We start from the raw sequence: 26,453 nt of genomic DNA, 5'->3' as shown, positions 1-26,453 counted from the left end.
TTGTGAATAGAGTCTGAAGGTTTTGGATATTAGCTATTTATACTGGGCGACAAGTGAAAATTTATAAAGTAATGACAACATCAGAGAAACACCGTTCAACCATGATATGAGTGTTGACATTGCATCGTTTTCCCCAAAGAGGACACTCTGCAAGTACCCTCTTGGCAGCTACACAACAAATGCCAGAAAAAGATGTTTATCTTACATGTGACTGAAAGAAAAAAATGTATTGGCTGATATATCAGAATTTTAAATGCCCAAAATAGTGAATTTAGTATTGCTCTTAAAAATCCTGCATCATTTGGGCTTTAGTCATGAAACAACCTTCAAACTCAAAAGGCCAACCGTTGGAGGGGACATGAGCGCAGGAGGTAACAGTCATAGTTTCAGTATCTTAAGGGTTGATCTTCTGCCAGAACTCATCCACAAAACTCAGTTTAAACTGAGATCATGCTGGAAAACAACAACAACCTTGTAATCTACTTTCCCCTGATAGCTTTAAAAGAGCAAGAGGGTTAAAGGAAGTCTGTGTTGAGCTTGTAACCTGATTTATGTTTTGAGCTTTTCTTCCTCTGTTAAAATCTCACAGGAACTAAACAGCAGGATTCATCATCATCAGCCAAAACTTTCTCTCATGTCATGAAACAGCACAACAAATTTATGTTTTTGGACTACATATGGAAGTGGCCGAAGTCATAAATTCATGTGAGTGTTGTTTGTCTGAAAAAAAATCTTGTATTTTGTAAAAAAATGAACTGACACTGCAAAAAATATACAGTAAATCAACCAGTTTATTTTCCTCATGAATGGGGCAAATAACAACATTCACTACACTGCATCTCATCACTGCTGAGTTTAATCATCTTTAGGTATGTAGATGATTTTGAACCTCTCGAATAAGTCGATGTCGTCCTCCAGCTGCTTCATTTGCCTTTCAAGGCAGTCCTTGGTGGCCCTCTGTGACATAGTGTCGATGATGAGGGGAAGGGCCTGGTACTCGTGATGCAGCTTATCCCAGGTCTCCTTCAGGCGCTGGACAGAAGATTTGGGGAAGGAAATGCATCAATGTCACAAGACAGACTATCTGTATTCAAGGCTTTTCTGAGTAAACAGGCATCAGTCAGAGATGTTACAGAGGGTAATTATCTAAGAAATCCTGCTGAGTAAGGAAGGAAAACTGGTATTTTGCGGCCAGAGTTGGCTTTGGTGTATTGTTGTTTATTTTTGCATGTGCAGCAGTTAAGGAGGAGAAATCTCTTGAACTAAAAAACAGTATACACAAGTATGAGAGCTCTAATTAATTTGATGTTACATGCACTTTATACAAGTTTAGTTGTGAACATTTTTACAAGTAAACTCAGAAAATGTTGCTGGAATGATCTCAGAAATCTCAGTTTTTGTGCCTCATACCCCGCACAGGGACAGACACTGTGTCGTGTTAATGGCTAAACGTTAACATTGTTCTGTGCCATATGAATCACTGGATACCATATCACCCATTCACACGAGGCAAAGCTTAAACACAAAATAATGATGCCCACATTGAGAAATCAAGGATCTAAAGTTAAATATTGATGGTCCCGCTAGTCTTCTCACTTCCTACTGTAAGTCCTTATATAGAAAAATCAAGTTTAAATGAAAAACTGTACAAACTGTACTGTACTAACAAAGAACCCTCAACATTTACTTTAACTGAGAACAATCTAACTGTCATCCTACAGCTTCACTGTGTTAATGCATGTGAGTAACTGAAGTTCAAAACCCTGTATAACTCAAGTTAAATCCACTAAATTGTAAGATCCAGCATGGTTCCCCTGCATTTATTTACCTTCAGGATGGCTTGTCTCTCCTCCTCTGTCATGTGTTTCATGGCCCTCTGCTCCCGCTCTGCTTTTACAAAGTTTTCATACTCCTCTCGAGCCCTCCTCTCTGCTTCGCTGCGCTGCTGGAGGTACGCTGGTACTCTACCAAAGTCCTTCATGCAGGGTGTATTTTATGAGCAAATATAAACATGATATTATTCCAGCATGCTTTATGTTGATATTTAAAAGACTGCAAGTAGCAACTGTAGGAAAATACCTTTCGTGTGATGAACTTTGGGACAAGCCCTGAGTTTTCCAGCACCTGTTTGTGCCCCTTGCTGGTGTCTACGCATGCAGGCTGTGGTTTCATTGGCACCAGTTCAGGTGTTTCCTTTAAAAAGTCCCTCTTGGTGTGAATTCCCATCAGTGGTTTGTCATTCCTTCTGGGGACCGGAGGTTTCCTCTCAGTGAAAGAGCAGGTTTTATGAACATCTGTGGAGCTCTGCGTCTCTGAAACATGCAATTCCAAGAAGCTCATATTCACCATCTCAAGGCAAACCCACACGCTAATAAAACGGTGTGACAGATGAACTCACGTTCAGGCAGTTTGGGCTCTTTCGAATGCTTCTTGAGGAAATTCTCTGGAGATGGCAACTCCACTCTGGCAGGTCCCATCGTCCTTATCGGCTCCTTCACCAGTTTTCTCTCCAACATAACTGCAGGCCTGAATTTTGATACATACCTTAAAAAAAGAAAAAAGAAAAAGCAACACATTAGTTGAAGCAATCACTACAAAAACTTAAAAACAAAATCATTATTTTTTAATTAAAAACAAATGAAAACCATGCTTTAAAATAAAAGAAAACTGAATTGATATACTGTACTCACAAAATTTAATATTATAAATTACTATTTTTAGTCTTTTCTGCTGTTATTTTTAAGTCAAACTCGTCAACAAAATAGGTAGTGATGAGTTTTTTTAGTTTTTCATTTTAATTTACATAACAAACTGAAAGAACATTAAATCAGCTACATTATTACACAATACTGGATTTTTTTCCTATACTATTTTTTAAAATACCGTCCAAAAGCTGCGTTTCTGTTTTACGACCTAATCTAAATTTACAGTAGTGTAGAACATCTGACTAGTGTTCTAGTGATCAGTGGGGGTTTACCATACCTGTTCGAAGCGAACAGTTCACTGCGCATGCACGCAGTAAAAATGTCTAACACACTGGGTTCCCACCCCCGGAGTCAAGCTACTTGCATGTAATGTCTCCTCAGTTACACACAGTAAAAGCTTACAAGGAATCACGAATCCAGAGTCTTTACTAAAACATCAAACAAGTATAAAATCTCTCTAATCTCTCTAATTAACTCTTTACATACCTAAAAGGAAAAAAAGAAACCTTTAACAGACACCAAAACGTTTCAATAAAAATGAGCAAACATACTCCAAAAAAATCTCAATAAAACTAAAAGCAAACATTTAAAAACGCAAAAAAACAAAGCTATAGGGATGTTTTTCTTTTCTCTTTATTTTAATAAAAATTCTCTGTAAAACTACAATTTACTACTTACCCCAAGTTTATTAGTTATTTCTGGAAAACAAAACAAGCAAACAAACAAACAAAAACCCCAAAGACTTTGTAAAACTTTAATGTCAAACTGATGTCGTGGTTTTGTTTTGTTTACCCCAAATAATAGTTTAAAGCTAACTGCGTACTTTGAGCTAAGTTGAAGCAATTTACCTGGGAGCTTTTTCCTTCTTTTTGTCTTCCACTGGAAGGAGATTGAAGGCACTTTCTGGAGGATGAACATCTTCAGACATCATGAATAAAGAGGCGATTAACGAAAGAGTACTGTAGCTTCTTTTGAAGGCTAATAGCCTTAAATTCTCCAAATTTGTTTGACACTGGTTAGTTGCTAGGAAACAAGAACAGCAGATGTTGCGTTCATGAGCGGTCGGAAAGTGTCTCATTTAGGTTCAAGGTTCTTTATTTGTCACATGCATAGTTATACAAGTATAACACACAGTGAAATGTAGCCTGACACGCTCCTCTACATGTGCAAAAATGGGGGGGGGGGGGGTAGAGGAAGAACATTATATATATATATATATATATATATATATATATATATATATATATATATATATATATATATATATATATATATAAATAGTATATACATTGGGTGAATGTGCAGTAGTAGCAGCAAGCAGGTGAATTCTGTACATTAATATGAATAGACATCTGACTATTTTACAGAATAGACAATATAAACATATTTAAAATTAAAATTAAAGGAATTTGGAATGTACATTGTGCCTTGGTTTAGAGTGTCTGGAAGAGAGTCCTGTCTCAGTCAATTATAGATGATGTGAGAGGGCGGGTGTGTGTGTGTTTAGGGCCCGGATGGCTTGGGGATAGAAGCTCCTCTTGAGTCTCTCTGTCCTTGCCCGGATGATTTAGGGTTACATCTTGTTATTTTTGAAAGTTTCAAATGTAAAATGTTTCACGTTATCCATTAAATTGCAAAAAATATTCTTGTCTTCTTGCTTTAAGATTACAAGGGCTATATACTATTTTCGCGTGAAGTTTGTTTGCCGTTTAGAGGAGGGGATTTTCGAGGCAGACTTGAAAGCAGCAAAGAGTTCAGCTTTGCCTTCAGATTTTCTCTTTGTTTTGTGGATTTTTCTAGATGTTTGCTACAACTTCGCATTCATTGCTACAACTTCTAAGCTGTTTGGTTACAGTTTAAAACGTCGCTGAATTTATATGTAGTTAAGCATTTTTTATTTTTTATTTTTTGCTTCCAGTGATAAATATAATTTTGTCCCTCTAGGCCCACCGTAGTTATTTATGGCGACTGTTGTGGAGACTGTTGCCGCAAAGAGTTCATTTCCTTGTGTAAACTAACAAGATCACATAATTACGTAATTTAGAAAGTCATTTTTTAACAGGGGGAGCTTATGGAAAGTCGTTATTTGCGTAAGTGTATTGCTCATTCAATTTCATTTACGGTCATCTGTGAGTGTCCTGAATAAGCCGAGAAGTTATCCCAGCCTTTTACGATATTTTATCAAAGCTTATAAGCTTGGTAATTACAACTGCAGCTGACTTTAAATTCCTCGGCTAACTTCATCTCTAAACTTCGAAAGCAGAAATCTAAGCATGCTACTGATATCTGTAATTATACCTTAACGGTCAATTTAAATGAAACAAACTGACCTACGTTAAAAAATAAATAATTACTTTTTTATGCTGCTGTTGAACACTATTGAACTGTACGAATTATGAAAAAAAAAGTCCTTGCAATGATTTCGAGTTTTCTAGTTTGTCCCCCTCAGACTGCATATGGGGTAAAGCACATGTTTGCGTGTGAAGTGTGAAGGTTAAAACTCACATCAGGCATCTGAAGGACAGATGCACTTTATCTTGTTTTATACAAGCTTACCAACTTGTATAAAATAAAAGCGGAGGCTTGTTTTTATGATGTTATCTGATATTTTGTTAACCCCACGTTCCCAGTAATCAGATACTGATATCTTCAGTAGATATTATCTTTTCTTCTGCCTGATAATCATCTCGCTGTGTACAATGAGGGAGAAGGCATAGAAATGCTGTGCCTAAAGTGGGACAGTTTTCACTGTATTTGGACATCAGTGCATGTGACTAAAAAAGGGGAGGTGTGCCTGTCAGTGCACTTAAATGTACTTGCCATGTAACTGCATATATGCTTGGTAGGTCTATTATTACCCATCTTATGTAATCAGAAAAATTTCTGTTTACATTTACAGCTTTGGTATGGCTTTTTAGGGCCAATCTAAAAGCAATAAGAGTTATTGTCTAAATGGAAGAGATAATGATTTTAGAACGGTGTCTTCTTATCTTTAAGATGTTAGGGTGTGTGACAAGATTATATAATACTTTTCAAGGTCTGTCAAAAAGCTAACATGCTGACATGTAAATTTAGGTGTACTATAATCTTAGAATACCATTGTTCTAAAAAAAAAAGAAAGAAAACTGAAATATGTTCTTTTTCACAGGGGTAAGGGCAGTTGTCATTTGATTCCTGAATGGGTCTACTGAATACAAGCCAGCTTCCAATAAGAGCTGCCAAATGGTGCCTGAGTTCACTGTCTACACAAAAATCATGGCTTTCCGCCAGATCCACCTGCCTGGGAGACAAGAACATCCTGCTCATGGGTCCTCCGGGAGCAGGAAAAACTACGGTGGGGAAGATAGTGGCCCACAAACTGGGACTCCCTGTCATAGATGTTGATGATGACGTCTTGGAGACGGCATGGAAGATGCCTGTTGCTGCTAAGTTGGCAGCAGTTGGCGGAAGGTGTTTCTTGGAGGAAGAAGGTCGAGCTTTGTGTAACTTCTCTGCCTCTGGGTGTGTTGTTTCCCTGACGGGCTCTAATCCTCTTCATGCTGAAGCAATGCAGCATGTCAAACAGAGCGGGCTGGTCTTCTACCTGGATGTGGACAGTGAGGACATCTTACAGAGACTCACCAGCATGAAGGTGAACAGGATAGTGGGCCAGGAGGAAGGGGTATCCATGAGGGACATTTTGCTTTACAGGAAACAGTTTTATGAGAAATGGCTTGATGTGAGGGTGCTGTGTGGAACAGGAGACACAGTGGAGGAGGTAGCAGAGAAGGTGCTGAAAGCTGTGGAGAGATACCAGAAAAGTGATGAAGAAACATTCATTTCAACCCGATGTGATAGCGCAGGATTGTCCAAGCAGAAAATATACTTTAGTGATGTGGTTGTGGAGGGTCTGGCTCCAGATGGAGGGCTTTATGTTCCCAAAAATGGCTTCCCAAAGATAGGCTCACGCGAATGGCAGAGGTTAGTTGAGATGTCATACCCAGAGCGAGCGTTAGTTTTACTTGAAAAGTGCATCCACCCTCTGGACGTCTCTGCTTTGGATCTCAGAACAATGATATTCAAGGCATATGGGTCAAACTTTGCCAGCAAGGTTGTCGCACCTGTAAAACACCTCGCCCACAATCAGTACATTCAGGAGCTTTTTCATGGCCCCACTGCCTCCTTCAAGGACCTCGCTTTGCAGTTGATGCCTCAGCTCTTCGCCTACTGCCTCCCACCCATGTGCAACTACCTCATCCTGGTAGCCACATCTGGAGACACTGGCAGTGCAGTGCTCAGTGGCTTCAGCAGGCTGAGCGGCACTGACAGACACCGCACCGGCGTCCTGGTGTTCTTCCCGGAGGGAGGAGTGAGTGAGATTCAGAAGCTCCAGATGATGAGCTACAGGGAGGGCAATGCCAGGGCTGTCAGCGTCCTGTCAGACTTTGACTTCTGCCAGAGAAATATCAAGAGGATGTTTGGGGAGGCGGGGCTGACAGGGCATCTCGCTGTAGAGTACGGCACAGTCCTCAGCACCGGCAACTCCATCAACTGGGCACGGCTGTTGCCACAGGTAGGTTGATGATCACTGAGTGTCGCTGCAAGAAGACATTGATTTTTATAAATATAAGCATTTAATTATAACATTATAATTTAATAAGCTTTTTCGTATCCAACATTGTGATTGCTTTGGTTGCCAGCAGACTTCCATGCTTACCAAAAAAAAGTTGTTTCAGAGCTGCAGCCAACATGTTTTAAAAAACTTTTATTTTGAAGGTGAGTGGTGTCCATTTCTGGTTTGTGCTGCAAGGAAGTGGAACTAAATTTCAAACTATGACCCCAGTATGCTTGTGAACGAAGCAGTCTTTCTTTAAAATGCAGAAACAGGAATACAGTGTTATTGTAAAGTGAAATTTTATTGTGTTTCCCATTCTGTTGTTGTGAAAACACCAAAAGTTTGATCCAGGTGTTTTGCTGTCCTTCAGGAATTCACTTACTTGCTGAAAGTCTGTGATTTTTAGTCAGTCACAAGGGCAGTATTATTTTGCAACACTAAGCAAATTTTTACTAACTTTTTCTCCTCTTTCAGGTGGTCTATCATTCATCAGCCTATCTGGATCTGTGCAGGGATAGTGTCATCAAATTCGGCGATCCCATTGATGTTTGCATCCCTACTGGCAACTTTGGCAATGCCATGTCAGCTGTGTACGCCAAACAAATGGGCATCCCGATAAGAAAAGTTATCTGTGCATCCAACCACAACCGTGTCATCACTGACTTTATCAAGACAGGCCAGTACGATCTTCGGGGACGGTCTCTGATGCTCTCCCACTCCCCCGCTATAGATATCCTGAAGTCCTCCAACCTCGAGAGGTTTATCTACCACGTCTCCGACGGAAACAGCCATCTTGTCAAGGACCTGTTCACACGCTTAGACAGACAGCAGCACTTTCAGGTTCCCGAGCCTCTTCTTGGCACGATTCAGCAGGAAGTGCTGTCTGGCTGGTGCTCTGAGGATGACTGCTTGGCCGCTATCCAGAGTGTTCACACACAGACGGGCTACGTCATGGACACACACACGGCTGTGGCTAAATTCGTCGCTGATAGGCTGCAGGATGGCTCATGTCCCGTAGTGTTTTGTTCCACGGCTCACTATGGGAAATTTGCTCCCGCTGTGTTCAAAGCTTTACAAATCCCAAATATTCCAGAGGATCCCGCTGAGCAGCTCAAGAAGCTGGAACTTATTGCATCCAGACCAGAAATGCACAGAGAGATGATAAAATGCCTGAAAGAAAGTGCCAAGAGGAAACACAGCATTTGTGAAGCAGAGTACAGTGTGCTGGTAGACCAGGTGGAGAGCATGATACAGGACTCCTTCTTAAAAGTTATGTAAAATGATCCCAGCTTTTGTTGATGTCCAGCTTCAAGTAATTAGCCAGAAATTACAAAAGTACTCTTTTTCTTTGTCCTCTTTGTTTCATCCACTTGATTTTTACTGCAAACAGAACACATTACCAGGGGTGCACATAAGTGGTCTGCAGGTGCGCATTCGCTTCCAAATAAAAGACACGCACCAAATAAGAAGTTGCAACGCGCATTTGCGTACATAAGATTTTCTGGAGGAGGACAGACATTTGTTTCGAACTCTTAAAGATGTCGAAGAAGCAAGCTCCTTTAAGCAATTACTTTGGTGTTTCTCCACCTCCAAAGAAATGTCTGAAGGAGTCCAAACCGCAAAAGAAGTGCGTATTCTTGGAAAAGTGGTTGCAGGAGGTGAGCTGGCTTCAAACAAATGATGAACGCACAGAGATGTGGTGCAGAATATGCCGTGAAAATCCCACTCTAGCGGACAAAAACAGCCTTTTATATGGACGCAAACGCGCGTTGCAACTTCTTATCTAGTGCGCGTCTTTTATTTTGACAGCAAATGCGCACCTGCGGACCACTTATGTGCACCCCTGCACATTACAAAGGAAAAAACCTAAAATCTTGATTAACATGTCAAAAAAGGGAAACAAATGAGCGAGCAACCTCGTGAAAATGCATTTAAAGACAAATTAAATAGGTAAATCTGTCTGAGCCCCCAGGATTGAGAAAAATGAACATATTTTACACAAATTATACTCTAATAGAGCTTTAAACAGCTTTATTACTCATTTGATTGATTATGCAACATTTGTTCTCATGAAAGTCTGGATTCCAAGCTCACTAGATGGGGATGTCTACCCCTTGGCTACTGCTGCGTTTCATTAACAGTATATGGATGTAGATGCAGGGGGAAGGTCAAATACCAGTAAAATATGGTGTAAAATCAATATTGTTACTTTAATCACACATTTCTGCAGTAATAAAATCTGACTGTTAAATCACTTTTTAATTATAAAGTGATGTTTTATTCACCTCATCTTTTCTTAGTAATTTGCGCTTTTTCCAGTATTGACCATGTAAACCTGGAGGAGTTTAATAGTTGCTCGATAAGCTAGAAAATGCTTTTTTTGTCATAAAAACCAGACTTCTGACATATAGAGCACCGTGTAAAAGTCTTAATCCATCGCTTGATTCTTAAATTTGTTAATTCCAAGGAGCTAGACTTTTTTGCAGTTGTTTTAAAAGTGGTCTTGAGCAATAGTCCTCCAACCTTTCTGAAGGGCTTTCTAAGATCTTTGGTAATTGACTGCTTTTTCACCCATTTTCAGTCCAGTCCTTGAACATGACCCTCTTCAGAATGTCTACAGGCATCTGTAAAACATGATGGTGGCTCTGTCATGGTTTGGAGTTAGCATTTCAGTCAAAGGTGGCGATCTTGTCAAAACTGATTTGTCAGATTTTCTCAGATTTTGATCCACCATAGATCTGAATAGTGTCTAATTATCAATGGCTTAATTTATCAGCATGACAATGGTCCCAAACACACTGCCAGTGCAGTAAAAACATACCTGGACAGAAGAAAGAACAATGGAGCGCCATCGATCATTAACTGGTGTCCTCGGGGCCAAATCATCTTGACTGAGAACAGAAACAAAAGGCAGCCAACATCCAAAGAAGAGCTGTGAATGTCCTTGTGAACTATTCATGAAGGCCACTAAAGTGACGAGAACGCTTGCCTTAGAAACATGGTTGGGGAACTCCAGGCCTCAAGGGCCGGTGTCCTGCAGGTTTTATATGTCCTTGATCCAACACAGCTGATTTAAATGGCTAAATTATCTCCTCAACATGTCTTGAAGTTCTCCAGTGGTCTGGTAATGAACTAATTATTTGATTTAGGTATGTTGACCCAGGGTGATATCTAAAACCTGCAGGACACCCCACCCCTGCCTTAAAGAGTTCAGGCAGCATTGGACAGTAACGGTGACCACGCTATATTACCACCAATTTGACTTTCAAGCTTGTTAGATTTGTACAGTTTGTGCTTTTTTTCAATTATTCTTGCACCTGTTTCCTATTTCCTTAACAAAATATCACCAAACTACAAGTGGTCAAAGACTTTTGTACTGTATGGTATCGTCGTGGATTTTGATGATAAGAATGCAGCACGTGAACTTGTTAAGGTGGTGGTTATATAGGAATGAAACAATTTACAGTTATTCTTCCCAGATGCCTCTCACATGAGAAAGAATAGAAACAGGTCTGTGGGTAATTTCTCCATCCTCAGCTGTCACCATCAGGCGTTCAGAAATGAGTCTAGTCATTTAAATCCAGGTGCTGCCTCAGCAGCTGTGGCAAGAGGAAGGGGGAAGATACGTTTCATAGATCTGCAGGATTGCTTATGGCTGCAGTTGTTAAAATAGATGGAAAGTCAGGCCGGATTTGACAAAGCACTTTGCTAGCATGCCCTCTGATCTGGATCACTGTCTCTCTTTGCAGGAAGTGAGAAGAAGTGTTTTCTGTAATAGTAACTGGTAATCTGGTTAACACTTTAATATCACAGGTGTGTAGTACCTATTAGGTCTTCTAGATCTAAGGTTTATCAGCTCATTTGATTGCCTTTTCATTATCCATTAACTGTAGTTGCTATTGTTTGTATTTTTTAGCACAGTCATGTTTATGACTCTGTCTTGTACTTCCTACACTCATACTTTAAGAGTGTATAAAAAAGGGGCAAAACACACCAATTTAAAGCCCTTAACTGTATTCCCCATTCAAATTTGTATCAAACATCATACATCAATAAAACCTTTATTTTTATTTATTCTTTTGTTATTTAAGGGAATGTCGTAATTCATTATTAGAACCTTTAGTCTTGCATTGGTGTTCCTAACTTGATCCCACTGTTTTTCAATCAGAAAAGTCTAACCGAGTCAGTATTGTTCCTTAACAATCACTTTGTCGCTGCTTACATTGTGTGTGTGTGTGTTTGTTCTTCCACACTTACAGGATGACTGATCGCTTTTCTATGCATGAATATATTACAGAACACACTGCACTGATTCTGTGCGTCACCTATGTGTCTGCGGTTTGTATCGCTCTGAACATTGGCCTTATAAATCAAGCTGCTTGGCAGGTGAATGTAAAGAATGTGTGGGAAGGAGTCTGGAACCACATGAGTGTGGTGTGCAGGTGTGTGACTGTTAGTGTGTGTGAGTGGTGGAGGGAACGAGACAGCCAGCTGTCGCTCAGCACCTAGTGACCCACGGCTGGGTGAGCAAGGATAATTGCAGGTAGCAGCCTGTTCCCATCTCCTTAATGTGAACCACTGGCATAATGGAAACTCCTCTTTAACAGTGAAGGGAAATAGAAAAGAGAAGAAGAAATGAATGCATCGCAGGAGTTTAGAAAGAAAATCCAGTGGACCATGTTGAGATTGTGCTTCTGCTTCTAGCTGCTTGCTTTTATAAAGATTATTTATATAACCTATAAAACAACAGCACTGCCAGGTAATTTATTAACCTGTGGTGTTTATGAAGAAGTGTTGTACGACTGCAGTCAGCTGTATTCGGTTTGGGAACTGGGATTTTTCCCCGCCAAAAAAAAAAATACATACTAAACTAAACACAACTAAAAATGATAGAATACGATTGGTGAAGCACTGGAGCTACTACCAAAAAAAAAAAAAACACTTCAAGGAGGATCTCAGCAGGGCCAGGCCAGACAGATCAGCGGTGATGTTGTCCTTTTGCCTTCAGAGCTGCCTGAATTCTTAATGGCACAGACTCAACGAGGTGTTAAAAACCTTCCTCAGACATTTGTTCCCCTTTGACGTGATCAGTATCACACAGTCGCTGCTAATTTGTCGGCTCCACATCTACGATTCAAATCTGCCTTTCCCAGACATCCCAAAGGTGCTCTGTTGGATTGCTATCTGATGACTGTTGAGGTCATCTGAGTAGAGTGAACTCATTCTTATGTTTAAGAAACCAGTCTGAGATGATTTAAACTTTGTGACACAGCGATCAGAAGATGTGTACACTGTGGCCATAAAAGGATGGACATGGTCAGCAATAATATTCAGCTAATTCAATTTAATTCAAGCAAGATGGTGCAAATTGTAGGCTCAGTTTCCTGTTCTTAGGTGACAGAAGTGACACTCTGTGTGGTCTTCTGCATCAAGGATCAACATGTTGTGCATTCAGAGATGCTCTTCTGCATACCTTTGCTTTAACAAGTGTTTATTTCAGTTACTGTTGCCTTACTGTCAGCTGTGAGCTATCTGGTCACTCTCTCCTGACCTACTGCATCAACAAGGTATTTTTACCACCCACTGAGTGTTTTCTCTTTTTATGACCATTCCCTGTAAACCATAGAAAGTATTGCGTGTAAAAATTCCAGTAGATCAGCAGTTCCTGAAATATTCAGACCAGCCCATCTGGATTCAGCAACCATGCCAGGTTCAAAGCCAGTTAAGAGATCCTTCTTCCTCATTCTGATGCTTGGTTTGAAATTTAGCATGTTCTCTTGAGGCCATGTAATTGGCTGATATGATATTTACAATAGCAATTCTAATGAAGTGGCTGGCAATGTGGCACAGTCAAATTAAAACTGCAAGCCTTTCCATGGTTAAGTTTAATGTGTGTAAAAATATAGAATGTTTCCCCTGTCTTTTCAAATTTTACACTCATTTGTTGTATAAATGAACTGCAGCTTCAAACATCCCCACAGAAAGTCATTAGCATTGGTTCAGCGTCATTTTACTGTCCCTTGATGCTTTGAATAAATGCTATTTCAGAGTCTTCTTCACTCTGCCAAGAATAAAGCCCACAGGGGGAACAGTTAATCCTTGTCCATCTTGGCACATTAAAAAAAGGAAAGCATTGGCATATAATTCTGGCACTAAATATTGGTACTGAAGCAAAGGTAAAAACACTCGCCCACCATTGCAAAGATCTGAGTTAAATTCTTGGCAGCTGGCCGCGTGCTTTGGTGAGAGTGTTTGGATGGAAAACCATTAATAATAAAGTTTAATATAAACATTGTATGGGTTTAGGAGGTTTGGGTTTTCATCTTCGTCATTTGATTTTCGTTAATGATACGATTATGATATTACAAAGATTGCCATGACTGGTTTAGAAATGGGTTTTCTTTGAAGGGTGCCTGTGCTCTCCCTTAGAGGTAGGGTGAGGAGCTCAGAGTAGAACCATTGCTCGTCAACATCAAATGAAGCCAGGTTTTCCCGGTTTTCTACAACACATTCCCTAACACAGGAGGGAGAGAAAAGCTAATGAAAGTGTCAACTTTTACTCACCCACCTGAAGATGGTAGCTTTTGGAGTGGAACAACTCATTTGCATGCTGATGCAAACTGAGAGCTAAAGAACAGACACCAGTGTTTGTCTATTGTTTACGGTCTTTAATAGCCTTAAAGACAAAAGGCAAGTTGAAGAAAAGATTTGACTTAACTGATGTCTCCACCAGTCTTCTGCCAGCTGTCTGCTAGAATCACCAAGAGAATGAGAAATTGATGACCCCATGAAGGACCTCTGCAAGATGAGATATGAGCTGTGGCTCGGAGGCAGGGCTCTGACTGACAGCTGAATGACAGGGGTTAAATGATATCAATGGAGACAAGCTTGGAAGTGTAAAACTAATCCTCCTGGATTTTCACACCTTGTAGAGCCCAAGTGTTGCTAAATTCCAAACACATTTTTATAACTGACCTTCAGTTGTCCCTTGAAACATTATGGGGGAAATTATAGTTCAGTGGTGGTAGCATGTTGGCAGTCCACGGCATTTTGTGCCCAGCTAGGAACTGCCTGTCTACCTGCTGAACATCTGTTGTCAGATGAAGGCAGCATCTAAAACACTGTTTATGATGCAACTATTGAATTTAAGCGCTGTTGTTGGTCCATCATGGAGAAGAGCAAGGTTAGAAGACACAAAGAGCTGGAAGGAAACTGACTGGAACACTGCCTGCACGTTGTTCGCAGAACATTTTTGATCATCAATTGTTTTTTTTTTTTTACAATTTTCCAATTCCTGGTGAACTTCATTGTCAATTCCTTAACTGTTTCCTGTTGACTGATGCCCAGTGCCATCCACGTCGAGTGAGGTGCATTTGGACTGCATGGAAGCATGTTTGCATTGGTTGAGAATCACTCTCTGTAGGCAAATACATAACAAAATCCACAACACTGCAGTACAGTAAATTTAGTGTGAAGCTTAGGTTACAATCAGGTGTGGTTAGCTGGAGATCCAATGACCGAATAGTCATTCCTGTTATAGTTCTATGATGTTGACTTGAAGTACACTGCCTGGGGTGCACGTGCAGTTGAATTATAAATATATTATAATGAATTACAATCAATTAAAAATTCTCAGAGGACGAGTCTGTTTGGTCACAAAAACTCCAAGTGAACCAAAATGTGTCACTACAAACCACGTGATAATGTTCAGTCTGGTCACTGGCCAGATGTGTTTGGGTTGGGAGCAACAAATGTAAGTACATGACAAAGGTACTGTGTGAGAAAAGTGTGAATTTATGTTAATTTCACAGCTAATTGCAAGCCTTCATACACCTATAGTACATTTTGAGATACAAAATGTATTGTAGAAGTGTACTATAGACCAGAGTACCACAAACCAGAGTGCCGTCATTGTGTTCATACCTGGAGAAACAAACCACACCAAGGGGCAAAATGAACCAGAGTTAGATCTAAACAGACTAAACACAACATTATACCTGTATAACTGTGTATAAGCTTAAGAAAGGCTTAACTTTTTGTCTCTGCCAGCTCTTATACTACTTTTATACCCTCTCTGAATGTCCTGTTCTGACTACCTGGAGGTGCTTGCAATGATCTGGATTTTCTCCAATGTGGCAAAATTGCAACATTTCAGTGAGAATATAATTCTGGGGATTTCCAGCATCTGGACAGTTTGACATGTTGATGTTCCCTAAGGTCAGTGGGTACAAATGGTCATAACAGGAGATTCAGGTTGCATCATAGCAGCAGCAATGGAAGGTCCAAGTAGTTCACAGGGAGTTGACTTTAATCAATCAATCAATCAATCAATCAATCAAGGCTTTCCCGACCTTACACACACAACACAGACATCACATGGGGATACAGGTCGGAGATCGGTAGCGTTACAGAAAAAAACCACTGAAATATACACTACAATGGGAAAGTACAAGAGTAAAAAAAGAGACCTCTACTCATGCTGGGCTCCTGGGAGGACAGCATGAGAACAGGAAACAAAAAAACTCCTCTGCACAAAAAAGCACATAAATGTCCACAGCACAACATTATGGAACACGTGACAAGCCACAGGGTCGGGTGGGGGGTGAGGAGTAATCCGAAGCAAACACAGCAGCCATCCTGCCCAGCGCTACCATTCCAGCGCGGGCTCAGACCCACCGTGTTCCCAGGAGGGAACAAGCATCAAAGGCGTTTGGAAAGGGAGGGGGGATGAGTGTGTGCATATCAGTGTATATGTATGTGTGTGCGTGTCCATAGTTCAGCTGAGACAGTGTCCTTTGCCCTGCTAGGCTAAGTAAACAGTCTTCCAGCCAACCCAGGTGGCCTTGCATGGAATGGGAAGGAACAGACTAAACACAGTCGTTATCAGGGTGTTTTTGTTCGGCCCCAGCCTTGAGACCGCAGCTGGCGCCGAGAGGGTATCCGCATGAAGTGATGGTGCTTTTTACTTTAGTGCGAACAACTCATATGAATTTCAAAGCTGTTCTAACAGTCCAACACTGGTCTCTCAATCTCCCGTTGGAGAGCCGTGAGCTTCTCCATGATGATATCAAACTTGCGCTCCGTGATGTTGTCATTCTTGTGCTCAAAGAGCTGATTCTGAGAACTCACGACCACAGTGAGCTTCTCCAAGATGTGATCCAATTTGCGCTCAGAGATGTTATTCCGAGCGAGCCCCTCCGAGATGTAATCCAGTTTGCACTCAGAGATCTTATTCTGAGTATTCACGGCAGCCGTAAGCTTCTCCAAGATCTTATCCGTGCTGCACTCAATGAACCCATTTTGAGAAACTCACGCCTCTTCCCATCGTTTCAATCCCAGCGGGCAGCCTTGTGGGGGTTTGAACAGCCGGTTCCACTTTCTTAATTCTTCGATAAGTCAGGGCCAAGCCAGCTCCGATCAGCAAGAACCCTGTTACCATGGTTCCGAATAGGTAGATATCTTCAGCACTCAAACTTCAAAACGTTGAGAAAGGGGTGTCAACTGCATTTAGGGACCAGTTGATCAAATCCATAATTCCTCTTTTAGGTTTTAGAGAACAGACTGTGAGAGAGTGTTCCAGGGAAAAGTAATACAAAAAACACGAGACTAGACAAGGACATAAGAGGCTAAGCAGGGAAGCTAAGGGAGAGGAGGAGAGGAGCTACATGCTACAGCTTGGTAACAGAAATGCTTTGACCACTCCTTTTAAATTCCAAAATGTCAAAAGAGTCTTCACAGAAAGGGCTACTTTGATCCTTAATATGACTAACTAATTTAAGAAGTAATCTAATTTTTTTATGAGCTTGTTTGTCTTCAGCAAGTAATTTTAGTGACATGACACAACTACAAAGTAATTTAGTTATAAAGTCACATAGTTATAACACAGTTTTACAGGTATAGTTGCAACATAATGTCATAAAATCTGATTTTTCACTGCCCTGGTTATTTTCATTAAGTCAGAGCAAGGTCAGCATTTGGTAATCCTTGTCTAGGTTCACTAATTAGCTTGTTTCCTTTTATCATTTTAAGGGCTTGCCTTATCGTTTTACTGTCACAGAATAAAAACTGAACACTGAATAATTTGCATGGCATCTTGTTTTTCCTGGAATAAGGGTAGCTCTTCCCAGAAGCAATAAGTATTAGGATTAAGCTTATCTTGACACCCTTTATAAGTGTGCAGTCACACCAGATCCGTGTCACTGCCCTGCAACACTAAGGATGGATTCTAGACGCACTGACTGCCTGACAAAGCCTCTGTCACGGCTTTTTGAAAATCTTGGATCAAAAGTAGGATCCTATCCATTATATTTTTTCATTGTTCCTGTGTTACTCTCAGCAGCACTCAGCGGGGGCTTCATTTTTCTCGAGGGAAGACAGGACAATAGTCTTGAGCGCCAGTTTACGCCAACTAAAGGACCCTCAAAGGCAACCAGAGCCTTTGTGAAAGAAAACTTTCCCTACAATTACTCCATGTTTTCTGAAAACAGGCAGTATGACAAGGGCAGCTTTGCATCCCTCATTGCTGTGGCCAGGAACAGCCGTAATCTACTGGACACACTTGTTTTAGAGGACATCATCTCACTTAACAATAAGATCCTTGATATCACTGTGGACAACGGGAGACTGGGCTTCAATGAACTGTGTGCCAGAGCCAACGGAGAGTGTGTTTCAAACATCATCCTGGAAATCCTCAGCTACAGTCTAACCAATCAGACCAGCATCACCTATCCAGTCCACATGCACAAAGCTACTCCACTCTTTCTAGGTGCAGTGCTGGGAGGTGTTATTACAGATGATAGCGGCTCAGTCAGAAATGCTGAAGCTGTCAAACTTTTCTACTATTTAGATGATCGGGAAAGCACAGCTGAAGCCTCAAAATTATGGCTGAGAGAATTTAAAAAGCTCCTATCAGACAACACAGACAGCGAACACATTTATGTGAGTATCACATCATTACTCGTGTTTTTATTATTCATTTTCTTTTTTAAACTTTAAACTTGAAGCAAGTAACATAACCTCTCTGAATTCTTAAATGCAAACAGAGATTCTTGGGTGTATTTATTCGATGTGCATTTACGATTAACTATTTTTCACATGACTGATGAAATGCTTTGCAAAAGCCACAAATGCTTTTAACAATGCCATCAAATGATGCTTTTTGTGTTTGGTAATGAGTATTATTATTTTTTAATAAATCTTTCATAAATTTTGAAAAAAAAAAGTTTTTGCAGTAAATGTGTTAGCAGACTTGTGCTTCTAGCCCAAACAGTCACATGGTTGCAAGAATTGGGGCAAAAACAATGACCTCAATCACAAAAATAAAACGACATAAAATGATCACAGAAAGATACATTTGACCACAGAAAGATTTCAAAGGAGGTAGAAACTACAAACATTTTTTTCATTGGAATGTGCCACCAAAAGCTTTTTGACAAAAAAGCTCGGAGTCAGTTGTAAATTTTGGAAGCATTGTGCGGTTTAATGTTCTATTTGAGTTAAAGACAATTTGGATGAAGGTCAAGTACATGCCATCAGCAGTGGAAAACTACCAGCCACACTGAGTGGTTGTTTCTTTTTTTATTGTCCTTTTTTATGTTGTTTGTTCTCTTTACCAACAGCATGGAAAAACACCATAAAAATACCAAAGTCATGCAAAAACACCCCCACAAAATTTCATGTTACAGTGTTTTTAATTCATAATGCCATTATCAGTGATGGTTTAACAGCTTATTGTAATGTAATTCTAGTTTTAAGCCTCATTTTATTTAGTTAAACAAAATATGATTTAGGAATAACTACTTTACTTTTATGTTGTTTGACACTGATATTCTCTCACTTTATGCACAAACTAGTTCATGTCTTCCCCCTGTATTTTTTTGGAAAATAACTTTTTAAATCTTCAGTGGGCCTTGCGGAGTCCTCTCTTAGAGGAAGCTCTTTTCTGCCGCTTGTATCTGCGATCTCGTTCTTTCGGTCACTAACCACAGCTCGTGACAATAGGTGAGGGTAGGGACGTAGATTGACTGGTAAATTGAGAGCATGGCTTTTACTTTCGGTTCTCTCTCTTCACCACGACGGACCGGTACAGCGTCACTGCAGCCGGAGCACCAATCCATCTGTCAATCTCCCGCTTCCTTCTCCTGTCACTCATGAACAAGACCCTGAGATATTTAAACTCCTCCACTTGGGGCAGGATCTCATCCTTGACCCAGAGTGGGCACTCCACCTGAGGACCATCGCCTCAGATTTGGAGGTGTTTATTCTCATTCCCACCGTTTCACATTTGGCCACGAACCATTCTAGTGTGAGCTGGAGGCCATCACCCGATAAAGACAACAGAACCACATCATCTGCGAAAAGCAGAGATGAGATTCTCAGACCACCCAAGTGAAAGCCTCCCACCACTTGGATAGGCCTAGAAATTCTGTCCATAAAATTTACTAACAGAATCAGTGACAAAGGGCAGCCCTGGCAGAGTCCATCATGCACTGGAAACGAGTCTGACTTATTGCCGGCTATGCGGACCAAGCTCTTGATCTCATGATGAAAGGAAACTACAAAAATGGAATAATCACAAACTGAGGCATTAAGAAAGTATTCCTGAATAATAGAGTCATTTATAACCTGAAAATGGTTGTAATGTGAACTATGCACACATTTCTTTTAGTTGGCAGATGTGTTCCAACATTAAACATGCTCATAACAAGGTCTGAAGATTTCCTTGTTGAACTAACATTGTATGATTTGAAGAAAAAGAAACATTTCTGCTGTGTTTCTTTTAAAAGTACTGTACTGCTATCACATAGTGCCATTATATTCATGAGAAGATAAACTTTTCTACAGTTTACTTCCAAAAACTGGGCAATTCAATCCAAACAGTCTAAGTGGAGGAACAGGCAAGCATTACAGGCCAGAGGAAAAATCTAAATATTTGACTTTTATGGGTGAACTGCCCTTTTAAATCCAAACTGTTGAGTTACACTGATGTAACAGCTGCCAGGACTTCCATGTGCAATCATTTTTTGTGACTTATACGCTCAAGCTGACTTCCTTCTGCTGTGCTCTTTTGTAGGTGTCTTACTACACCTCGAAATCCAAGCAGGATGAGATTGACAGCCACACCACAGATGGCTTCCCCCTATTCCTCATCGCTTATGCCTGTGCTGTCACCGTCTCTGTGATATCCTGCCTGAGGTAAGAAGTGATCAGCAACCGTCACGCAGTAAGTGGCAAAATCCAGGATGCAGAGCGCTTGTCTGACCCAGGTCAGGTTACATGTAGTGCAGTACAATTAACTTTTTTTTTTTGTTTTGAGCTATTTTCATGTACAGGGAGTGCAGAATTATTAGGCAAATGAGTATTTTGTCCACACCATCCTCTGCATGCATGTTGTCTTACTCCAAGCTGTATAGGCTCGAAAGCCTACTACCAATTAAGCATATTAGGTGATGTGCATCTCTGTAATGAGAAGGGGTGTGGTCTAATGACATCAACACCCTATATCAGGTGTGCATAATTATTAGGCAACGTCCTTTCCTTTGGCAAAATGGGTCAAAAGAAGGACTTGACAGGCTCAGAAAAGTCAAAAATAGTGAGATATCTTGCAGAGGGATGCAGCAATCTCAAAATTGCAAAGCTTCTGAAGCGTGATCATCGAACAATCAAGCGTTTCATTCAAAATAGTCAACAGGGTCGCAAGAAGCGTGTGGAAAAACCAAGGCGCAAAATAACTGCCCATGAACTGAGAAAAGTCAAGCGTGCAGCTGCCAAGATGCCACTTGCCACCAGTTTGGCCATATTTCAGAGCTGCAACATCACTGGAGTGCCCAAAAGCACAAGGTGTGCAATACTCAGAGACATGGCCAAGGTAAGAAAGGCTGAAAGACGACCACCACTGAACAAGACACACAAGCTGAAACGTCAAGACTGGGCCAAGAAATATCTCAAGACTGATTTTTTAAGGTTTTATGGACTGATGAAATGAGAGTGAGTCTTGATGGGCCAGATGGATGGGCCCGTGGCTGGATTGGTAAAGGGCAGAGAGCTCCAGTCCGACTCAGATGCCAGCAAGGTGGAGGTGGAGTACTGGTTTGGGCTGGTATCATCAAAGATGAGCTTGTGGGGCCTTTTCGGGTTGAGGATGGAGTCAAGCTCAACTCCCAGTCCTACTGCCAGTTTCTGGAAGACACCTTCTTCAAGCAGTGGTACAGGAAGAAGTCTGCATCCTTCAAGAAAAACATGATTTTCATGCAGGACAATGCTCCATCACACGCGTCCAAGTACTCCACAGCGTGGCTGGCAAGAAAGGGTATAAAAGAAGAAAAACTAATGACATGGCCTCCTTGTTCACCTGATCTGAACCCCATTGAGAACCTGTGGTCCATCATCAAATGTGAGATTTACAAGGAGGGAAAACAGTACACCTCTCTGAACAGTGTCTGGGAGGCTGTGGTTGCTGCTGCACGCAATGTTGATGGTGAACAGATCAAAACACTGACAGAATCCATGGATGGCAGGCTTTTGAGTGTCCTTGCAAAGAAAGGTGGCTATATTGGTCGCTGATTTGTTTTTGTTTTGTTTTTGAATGTCAGAAATGTATATTTGTGAATGTGGAGATGTTATATTGGTGTCACTGGTAAAAATAAATAATTGAAATGGGTATATATTTGTTTTTTGTTAAGTTGCCTAATAATTATGCACAGTAATAGTCACCTGCACACACAGATATCCCCCTAAAATAGCTAAAACTAAAAAAAACTAAAAACTACTTCCAAAAACATTCAGCTTTGATATTAATGAGTTTTGTGGGTTCATTGAGAACATGGTTGTTGTTCAATAATAAAATTATTCCTCAAAAACACAACTTGCCTAATAATTCTGCACTCCCTGTAGATTAAGAAGTTTGAATTCATAGTTACAGTTCTAGTAAAAAGAAATAGACCTTCTTTAAATTCTAAGGACAATAAAACTAATCTGGAAATACAGCCTGAGGTGAAGAATAACAAGGATCTATATCAATGTATAACAGTGTCTTTATTAATTTAACAAACAAAAAGCTGAAGTTGAATCTGAAGCAATGTGTGGAAACCTAACTACACCCGCATGATTCAGAAGCTTGTAAAACCACCTTTAGCCTTAATCATCTGAAGTAACGTGAGCAATTGTTTTAGGCCTGGATCTGGATGACTCATGACCTAGTTTCAGTTTTAGCTGTTAGATGGCCTCACGTTTGACTCTAGAATAACTCCTCCTATAGAGGAGTTAATGACTGATTCAATTACTACAAGGTGCCCAGCTCCTGTTGCTGTAAAACAAGTGCAAATTATCACCCCTCCTATTAAACACTGATAAGACTCACATGCTTGGTTTCTGAAAATCAAGCTACAGCCAGAAGCTTAGTCAAAGAGAGAAGCTGCTGGCCTAGTTTTGTCTTGAGGTAAAGAGTAATAATGTCTCACTTAAATCTTTTGTACTTGGAAAAGTTGTTATTGCGCTTTGATTTATGATCCAACTGAAGAAACACAATCTCAATTACCGAGCTTTAGAGCTTCAGAGTTACACATCGGAGGCATTTTTTTTTTTACCTTTATCAGAGCCAAACATTGTATCCATTTTTCATATTTAAAGCAGCTGATGCCTCAATCTTCAAACTGTTTGAAGACAGACGAACGTATGGTGAACAGTGTTTTTAAAAACAGTTCATGTCACATGAAATGTCCTCTATTTTCTGAGACTGACACCCTCCCCACTTTTAAGATTAGGTTATAATTTTCCTTTTTGACAACACGTATAGGCAGGACTTGATCAGGTGTCCCTGAATCCTCCTTTAGTCACACTGCTAGTTCTAGGCTCCCATGATCCATCCAAATATTTAATCTTTACTCAATCACTCTGTGTTTATACACAACACTGCATTTAATCATTGGTAATATTACTCTGACTCTCTTCCGCAGTTCGTCTTTGTCTTCTTCCCATCGGCCCCATCTGGTAACAGCAGATGGCCTCCCCTCCCTCAAACTGGTTCTGTCAGAGGTTTCTTCCTGTTAAAAGGGAGTTTTTTCTTCCCACTGTCACCAAGTGGCTTCTCAAAGGGATTTTCTCTGTATTATTGTAGAGTCTTTAAAAGTTTCTTGACTTATTATCACTAACAACTTCAATTAATCAATAACACGCTGTGCACTTAATCAGTAAAATTCTTACTTACTTTTCAATTTACATAAAAATATTATTAGAACATGGTCTTACATGTTAGGTTAACATACAACTGCCCATGTTTACCAAATGATTATTTTCTGAAGATACAATTTAAAAAACATTTATGAAATCCTCCATATTTTTCTTAAAAAAACTACATTTCTATATTTAGCTTAAATGTAGATTTTTTATAATCTTATTCCACAGATTTTTAAGGCGGCACGTATCTTTTTTCCTGGATATTTAACCAGGTAATAATTAACAACAGGGAATATAACATATAACTTGGGTAACAGGGAAAGATAATAATTAACAATCAGGTCAATATATTTACCTTCTGTTTCTCTTTTTATGACGGGACATTTTCAGAACGTGTGATAGCTATTGTTTATCAGGTTTATGGCTCAGATTGTGTCAGCTGTTGCTACCTCTGTATTAACTATGAACAAGAGGCTTTTTTTTTTACAAGCTTCACTTTACAAATTGTAAGAACATCCACAATAAAAGGTCATATTTAGGAAGTTGTTTTGTTCTAAAATATCCAACAATGATCCTTTACAGGCTGCTTTGAAAAACTGGACCTTGCCCTCAGTTCACTGTTATCTTTATCATCTGTATGGATTTAAATACAATTTATTCCTCCTTGGCAGGCTGGACAATGTGAGGAACAAGGTGTGGGTGGCTGTCTTCGGTATCCTCTCCGCTGTGCTGGCAGTTCTGTCTGGCTTTGGCCTGCTGCTTTACATCGGAGTGCCGTTTGTTATCACCGTCACAAACACCGTTTTCCTTTTACTTGGTGAGAAAAATTCACTCTTGGCTTCTTTCCTTCCACACTTTAGTTTTAGCTTTTAGCTGGAAGTGCAAAACCAGCCAAGTAATTAAAAGTGTAATAAAAGTAATAAAGGTGACAACATAAAAAAAGTTTCAGTGGTGTTTTACAAGGTGGTGACCTTTTTCATTTATAAGCATGTGAGTCATGTGAGTACCGTAAAACTATCATGAACTGTTATCACTTTTTTCCAGGAATTGGTCTGAACAACATGTTCATAATGGTGTCTGACTGGCGGCACACACATGTGAATGACCCGGTCCCAAAGAGGATGGCTCACACTTACAAAGAAGCCATCATGCCCATCACCATCACCGCTGTGACCGATGTTCTCAAGTTCTTCATAGGTGTCAAGTCTTACTTCCCATCCATGCAGGCCTTCTGCTTGTACACCAGCACCTCAATCATATTCTGTTACATCTACACCATCACCTTCTTTGGAGCCTTCTTGGCTTTAAATGGGCGGCGGGAAGGCAGCAAAAGGCACTGGCTGACCTGCAAGCGAATCCCATCAGACAGACCTAAAAATCGCTCTGAGCTATACAGCATCTGCTGCGTGGGAGGTGACTTTAATAAGAGCACTGGAGCAGAGAAGATGCAACCAGTCAGCTATTTCTTTAAGGATTACTACGGCCCATTTTTGATCAAACCCTGGGTCAAGGGAATGGTGATCTTCTTCTTTGTGGCATATTTAGCTGTAAGCATTTATGGATGCCTCCATGTACAGCAGGGGTTTGAGCTTCACGACCTGGCAGCTGATGACTCCCTTGTTAACATATTCAGCAGGAAGGATCGGCATTATTTCTATGATTATGGCCCATCTGTGATGGTTATTATCAGTGAGCCTTTTCCATACTGGGATGAAACCAAGCAGCACGAACTCCAGGCATGCGTGGAGGACTTTAAAGGGCTCCACATTGTAGATAGAGACATTTTTTCATCCTGGCTGGACTCTTATTTGTTGTATGGGCAGGCAAATAATTTAACCCTTAATGATAAAGTTGCCTTCCTCAAAAATCTCCCTCATTTTTTTGAATTATTTCCTTTCTACCAGCAAGATGTGAACATCACCGGAGATGTCATCCACGCCTCCCGAGTTTTCATACAGATGGTTGATATTGACAGTGGCAGCATGGAACTTTATGCACTTAAAGCACTTCGGTCCACCTCAGCTGATTGCAGAGCAGCTTCTTTATTAGTCTATAACCAGAAATTCATCTTCTTTGACCAGTATGATGTTGTAGTGAGCAGCACGATCAAAAATGTTTGTGTGATCGCAGCCGTGATGTTCATCGTCTCTCTCCTGCTCATTCCTAAGCCTGTCTGCTCATTTCTGGTGACTTGTTCGATTGGTTCAGTGACTGTAGGCGTGACCGGCTTCATGGCGCTCTGGGACATCAGCCTGGATTCCATATCCATGATCATTTTCACCGTCTGCATTGGCTTCACTGTCGATTTCTCCGCTCACGTGTCTTACGCCTTCGTCTCCAGCAAAAAGACAGATCCTAATGCAAAGGCTGTGGATGCTCTCACACATCTGGGGTTCCCCGTCCTCCAAGGTGGCTTGTCCACCATTTTTGGGGTGTCAGTGTTGTCTGTATCAAAGTTTAACACCTTTAGAACATTTTTTAAGATTTTTTTTCTTGTCATGTTTATCGGGATGGTTCACGGCCTTGTTTTCATCCCAGTAATCCTGACAATATTCACACGCAGGTCAGAAAAGGAAGAGAGCAAAGAGAACACTGTGAAAGTCACCAAACTATAACCAAAGTGGCTACAGTAAGGACTTTTAGTCAGATTCAATTTTAGATGCTGCTTTGAAAGTAAGTAAATTCAGTATAAGTTAGATTTATTTAAATAACAACCTTACAAGTGAAAATAATTTAGACTTTATGATGTAAGATATTCATTTATGAATGTGTTGTATTGTCTAAATTAGAACTCCAAAATCTGACACAGTGTCCCTCCCAGTTTATTTATTCTTGTTTTAGACACATTGCCAGTGGCTAAAACAACCTTGTTTGATCTTGTTTGAGATGCTCCACTGATTTATTGACAAATGTAAACAATAAAATCAAGTATGAACACTTAAACTAAAGTCTTATTGACATTGGATCTCAGCTACAGTGAA

At 40.4% G+C, this 26,453-nt stretch overlaps 3 protein-coding genes across 3 annotated transcripts; 2 read left to right on the top strand and 1 right to left on the bottom strand.

Moving 5' to 3' along the window:
- Nucleotides 1-773: 773 nt before the first annotated feature.
- enkur (enkurin, TRPC channel interacting protein) lies at nucleotides 774-3,740 on the bottom strand. Its single transcript, XM_084939717.1, has 5 exons — nucleotides 3,554-3,740; nucleotides 2,399-2,544; nucleotides 2,080-2,312; nucleotides 1,829-1,975; nucleotides 774-1,032 (listed from the first exon to the last, which is right to left on the bottom strand). The coding sequence occupies exons 1-5, from the start codon at nucleotides 3,634-3,636 to the stop codon at nucleotides 856-858; spliced, it is 786 nt and encodes a 261-aa protein (XP_084795843.1). The 5' UTR covers nucleotides 3,637-3,740; the 3' UTR covers nucleotides 774-855.
- A 761-nt stretch (nucleotides 3,741-4,501) lies between these two features.
- On the top strand, nucleotides 4,502-10,993 carry thnsl1 (threonine synthase like 1). The gene is made up of 3 exons (XM_084939715.1): nucleotides 4,502-4,795; nucleotides 5,854-7,257; nucleotides 7,774-10,993. Exons 2-3 carry the CDS (start codon nucleotides 5,884-5,886, stop codon nucleotides 8,575-8,577), a joined length of 2,178 nt encoding a protein of 725 aa, XP_084795841.1. The 5' UTR covers nucleotides 4,502-4,795; nucleotides 5,854-5,883; the 3' UTR covers nucleotides 8,578-10,993.
- A 6,524-nt stretch (nucleotides 10,994-17,517) lies between these two features.
- LOC146380551 (patched domain-containing protein 3-like) lies at nucleotides 17,518-26,120 on the top strand. The gene is made up of 4 exons (XM_084940381.1): nucleotides 17,518-18,237; nucleotides 20,372-20,493; nucleotides 24,144-24,289; nucleotides 24,517-26,120. Exons 1-4 carry the CDS (start codon nucleotides 17,518-17,520, stop codon nucleotides 26,085-26,087), a joined length of 2,559 nt encoding a protein of 852 aa, XP_084796507.1. The 3' UTR covers nucleotides 26,088-26,120.
- Nucleotides 26,121-26,453: the final 333 nt, after the last annotated feature.

Source organism: Perissodus microlepis, chromosome 9 (genome assembly GCF_051167445.1).
Source record: "Perissodus microlepis isolate ML-2025 ecotype Zambia chromosome 9, ASM5116744v1, whole genome shotgun sequence".
Lineage (NCBI taxonomy): Eukaryota > Metazoa > Chordata > Actinopteri > Cichliformes > Cichlidae > Perissodus > Perissodus microlepis.
The sequence above is the reverse complement of the archived record's forward strand: the minus strand, read 5'-3'. Positions and strand labels throughout refer to the sequence as shown.

Excerpts from the sequence above, each read along its gene's own strand:
- enkur (XM_084939717.1), bottom strand. The coding sequence starts at position 3,636 with ATGATGTCTGAAGATGTTCATCCTCCAGAAAGTGCCTTCAATCTCCTT. Across the intron at positions 2,545-3,553 it reads AAGAAGGAAAAAGCTCCCAG|GTATGTATCAAAATTCAGGC; the intron begins GTAAATTGCTTC and ends TCTTTTTTTAAG. Across the intron at positions 1,976-2,079 it reads CAAAGTTCATCACACGAAAG|GACTTTGGTAGAGTACCAGC; the intron begins GTATTTTCCTAC and ends CCCTGCATGAAG.
- thnsl1 (XM_084939715.1), top strand. The coding sequence starts at position 5,884 with ATGGGTCTACTGAATACAAGCCAGCTTCCAATAAGAGCTGCCAAATGG. Across the intron at positions 7,258-7,773 it reads GGGCACGGCTGTTGCCACAG|GTGGTCTATCATTCATCAGC; the intron begins GTAGGTTGATGA and ends CTCCTCTTTCAG.
- LOC146380551 (XM_084940381.1), top strand. The coding sequence starts at position 17,518 with ATGGATTCTAGACGCACTGACTGCCTGACAAAGCCTCTGTCACGGCTT. Across the intron at positions 20,494-24,143 it reads TCTGTGATATCCTGCCTGAG|GCTGGACAATGTGAGGAACA; the intron begins GTAAGAAGTGAT and ends CCTCCTTGGCAG. Across the intron at positions 24,290-24,516 it reads CACCGTTTTCCTTTTACTTG|GAATTGGTCTGAACAACATG; the intron begins GTGAGAAAAATT and ends ACTTTTTTCCAG.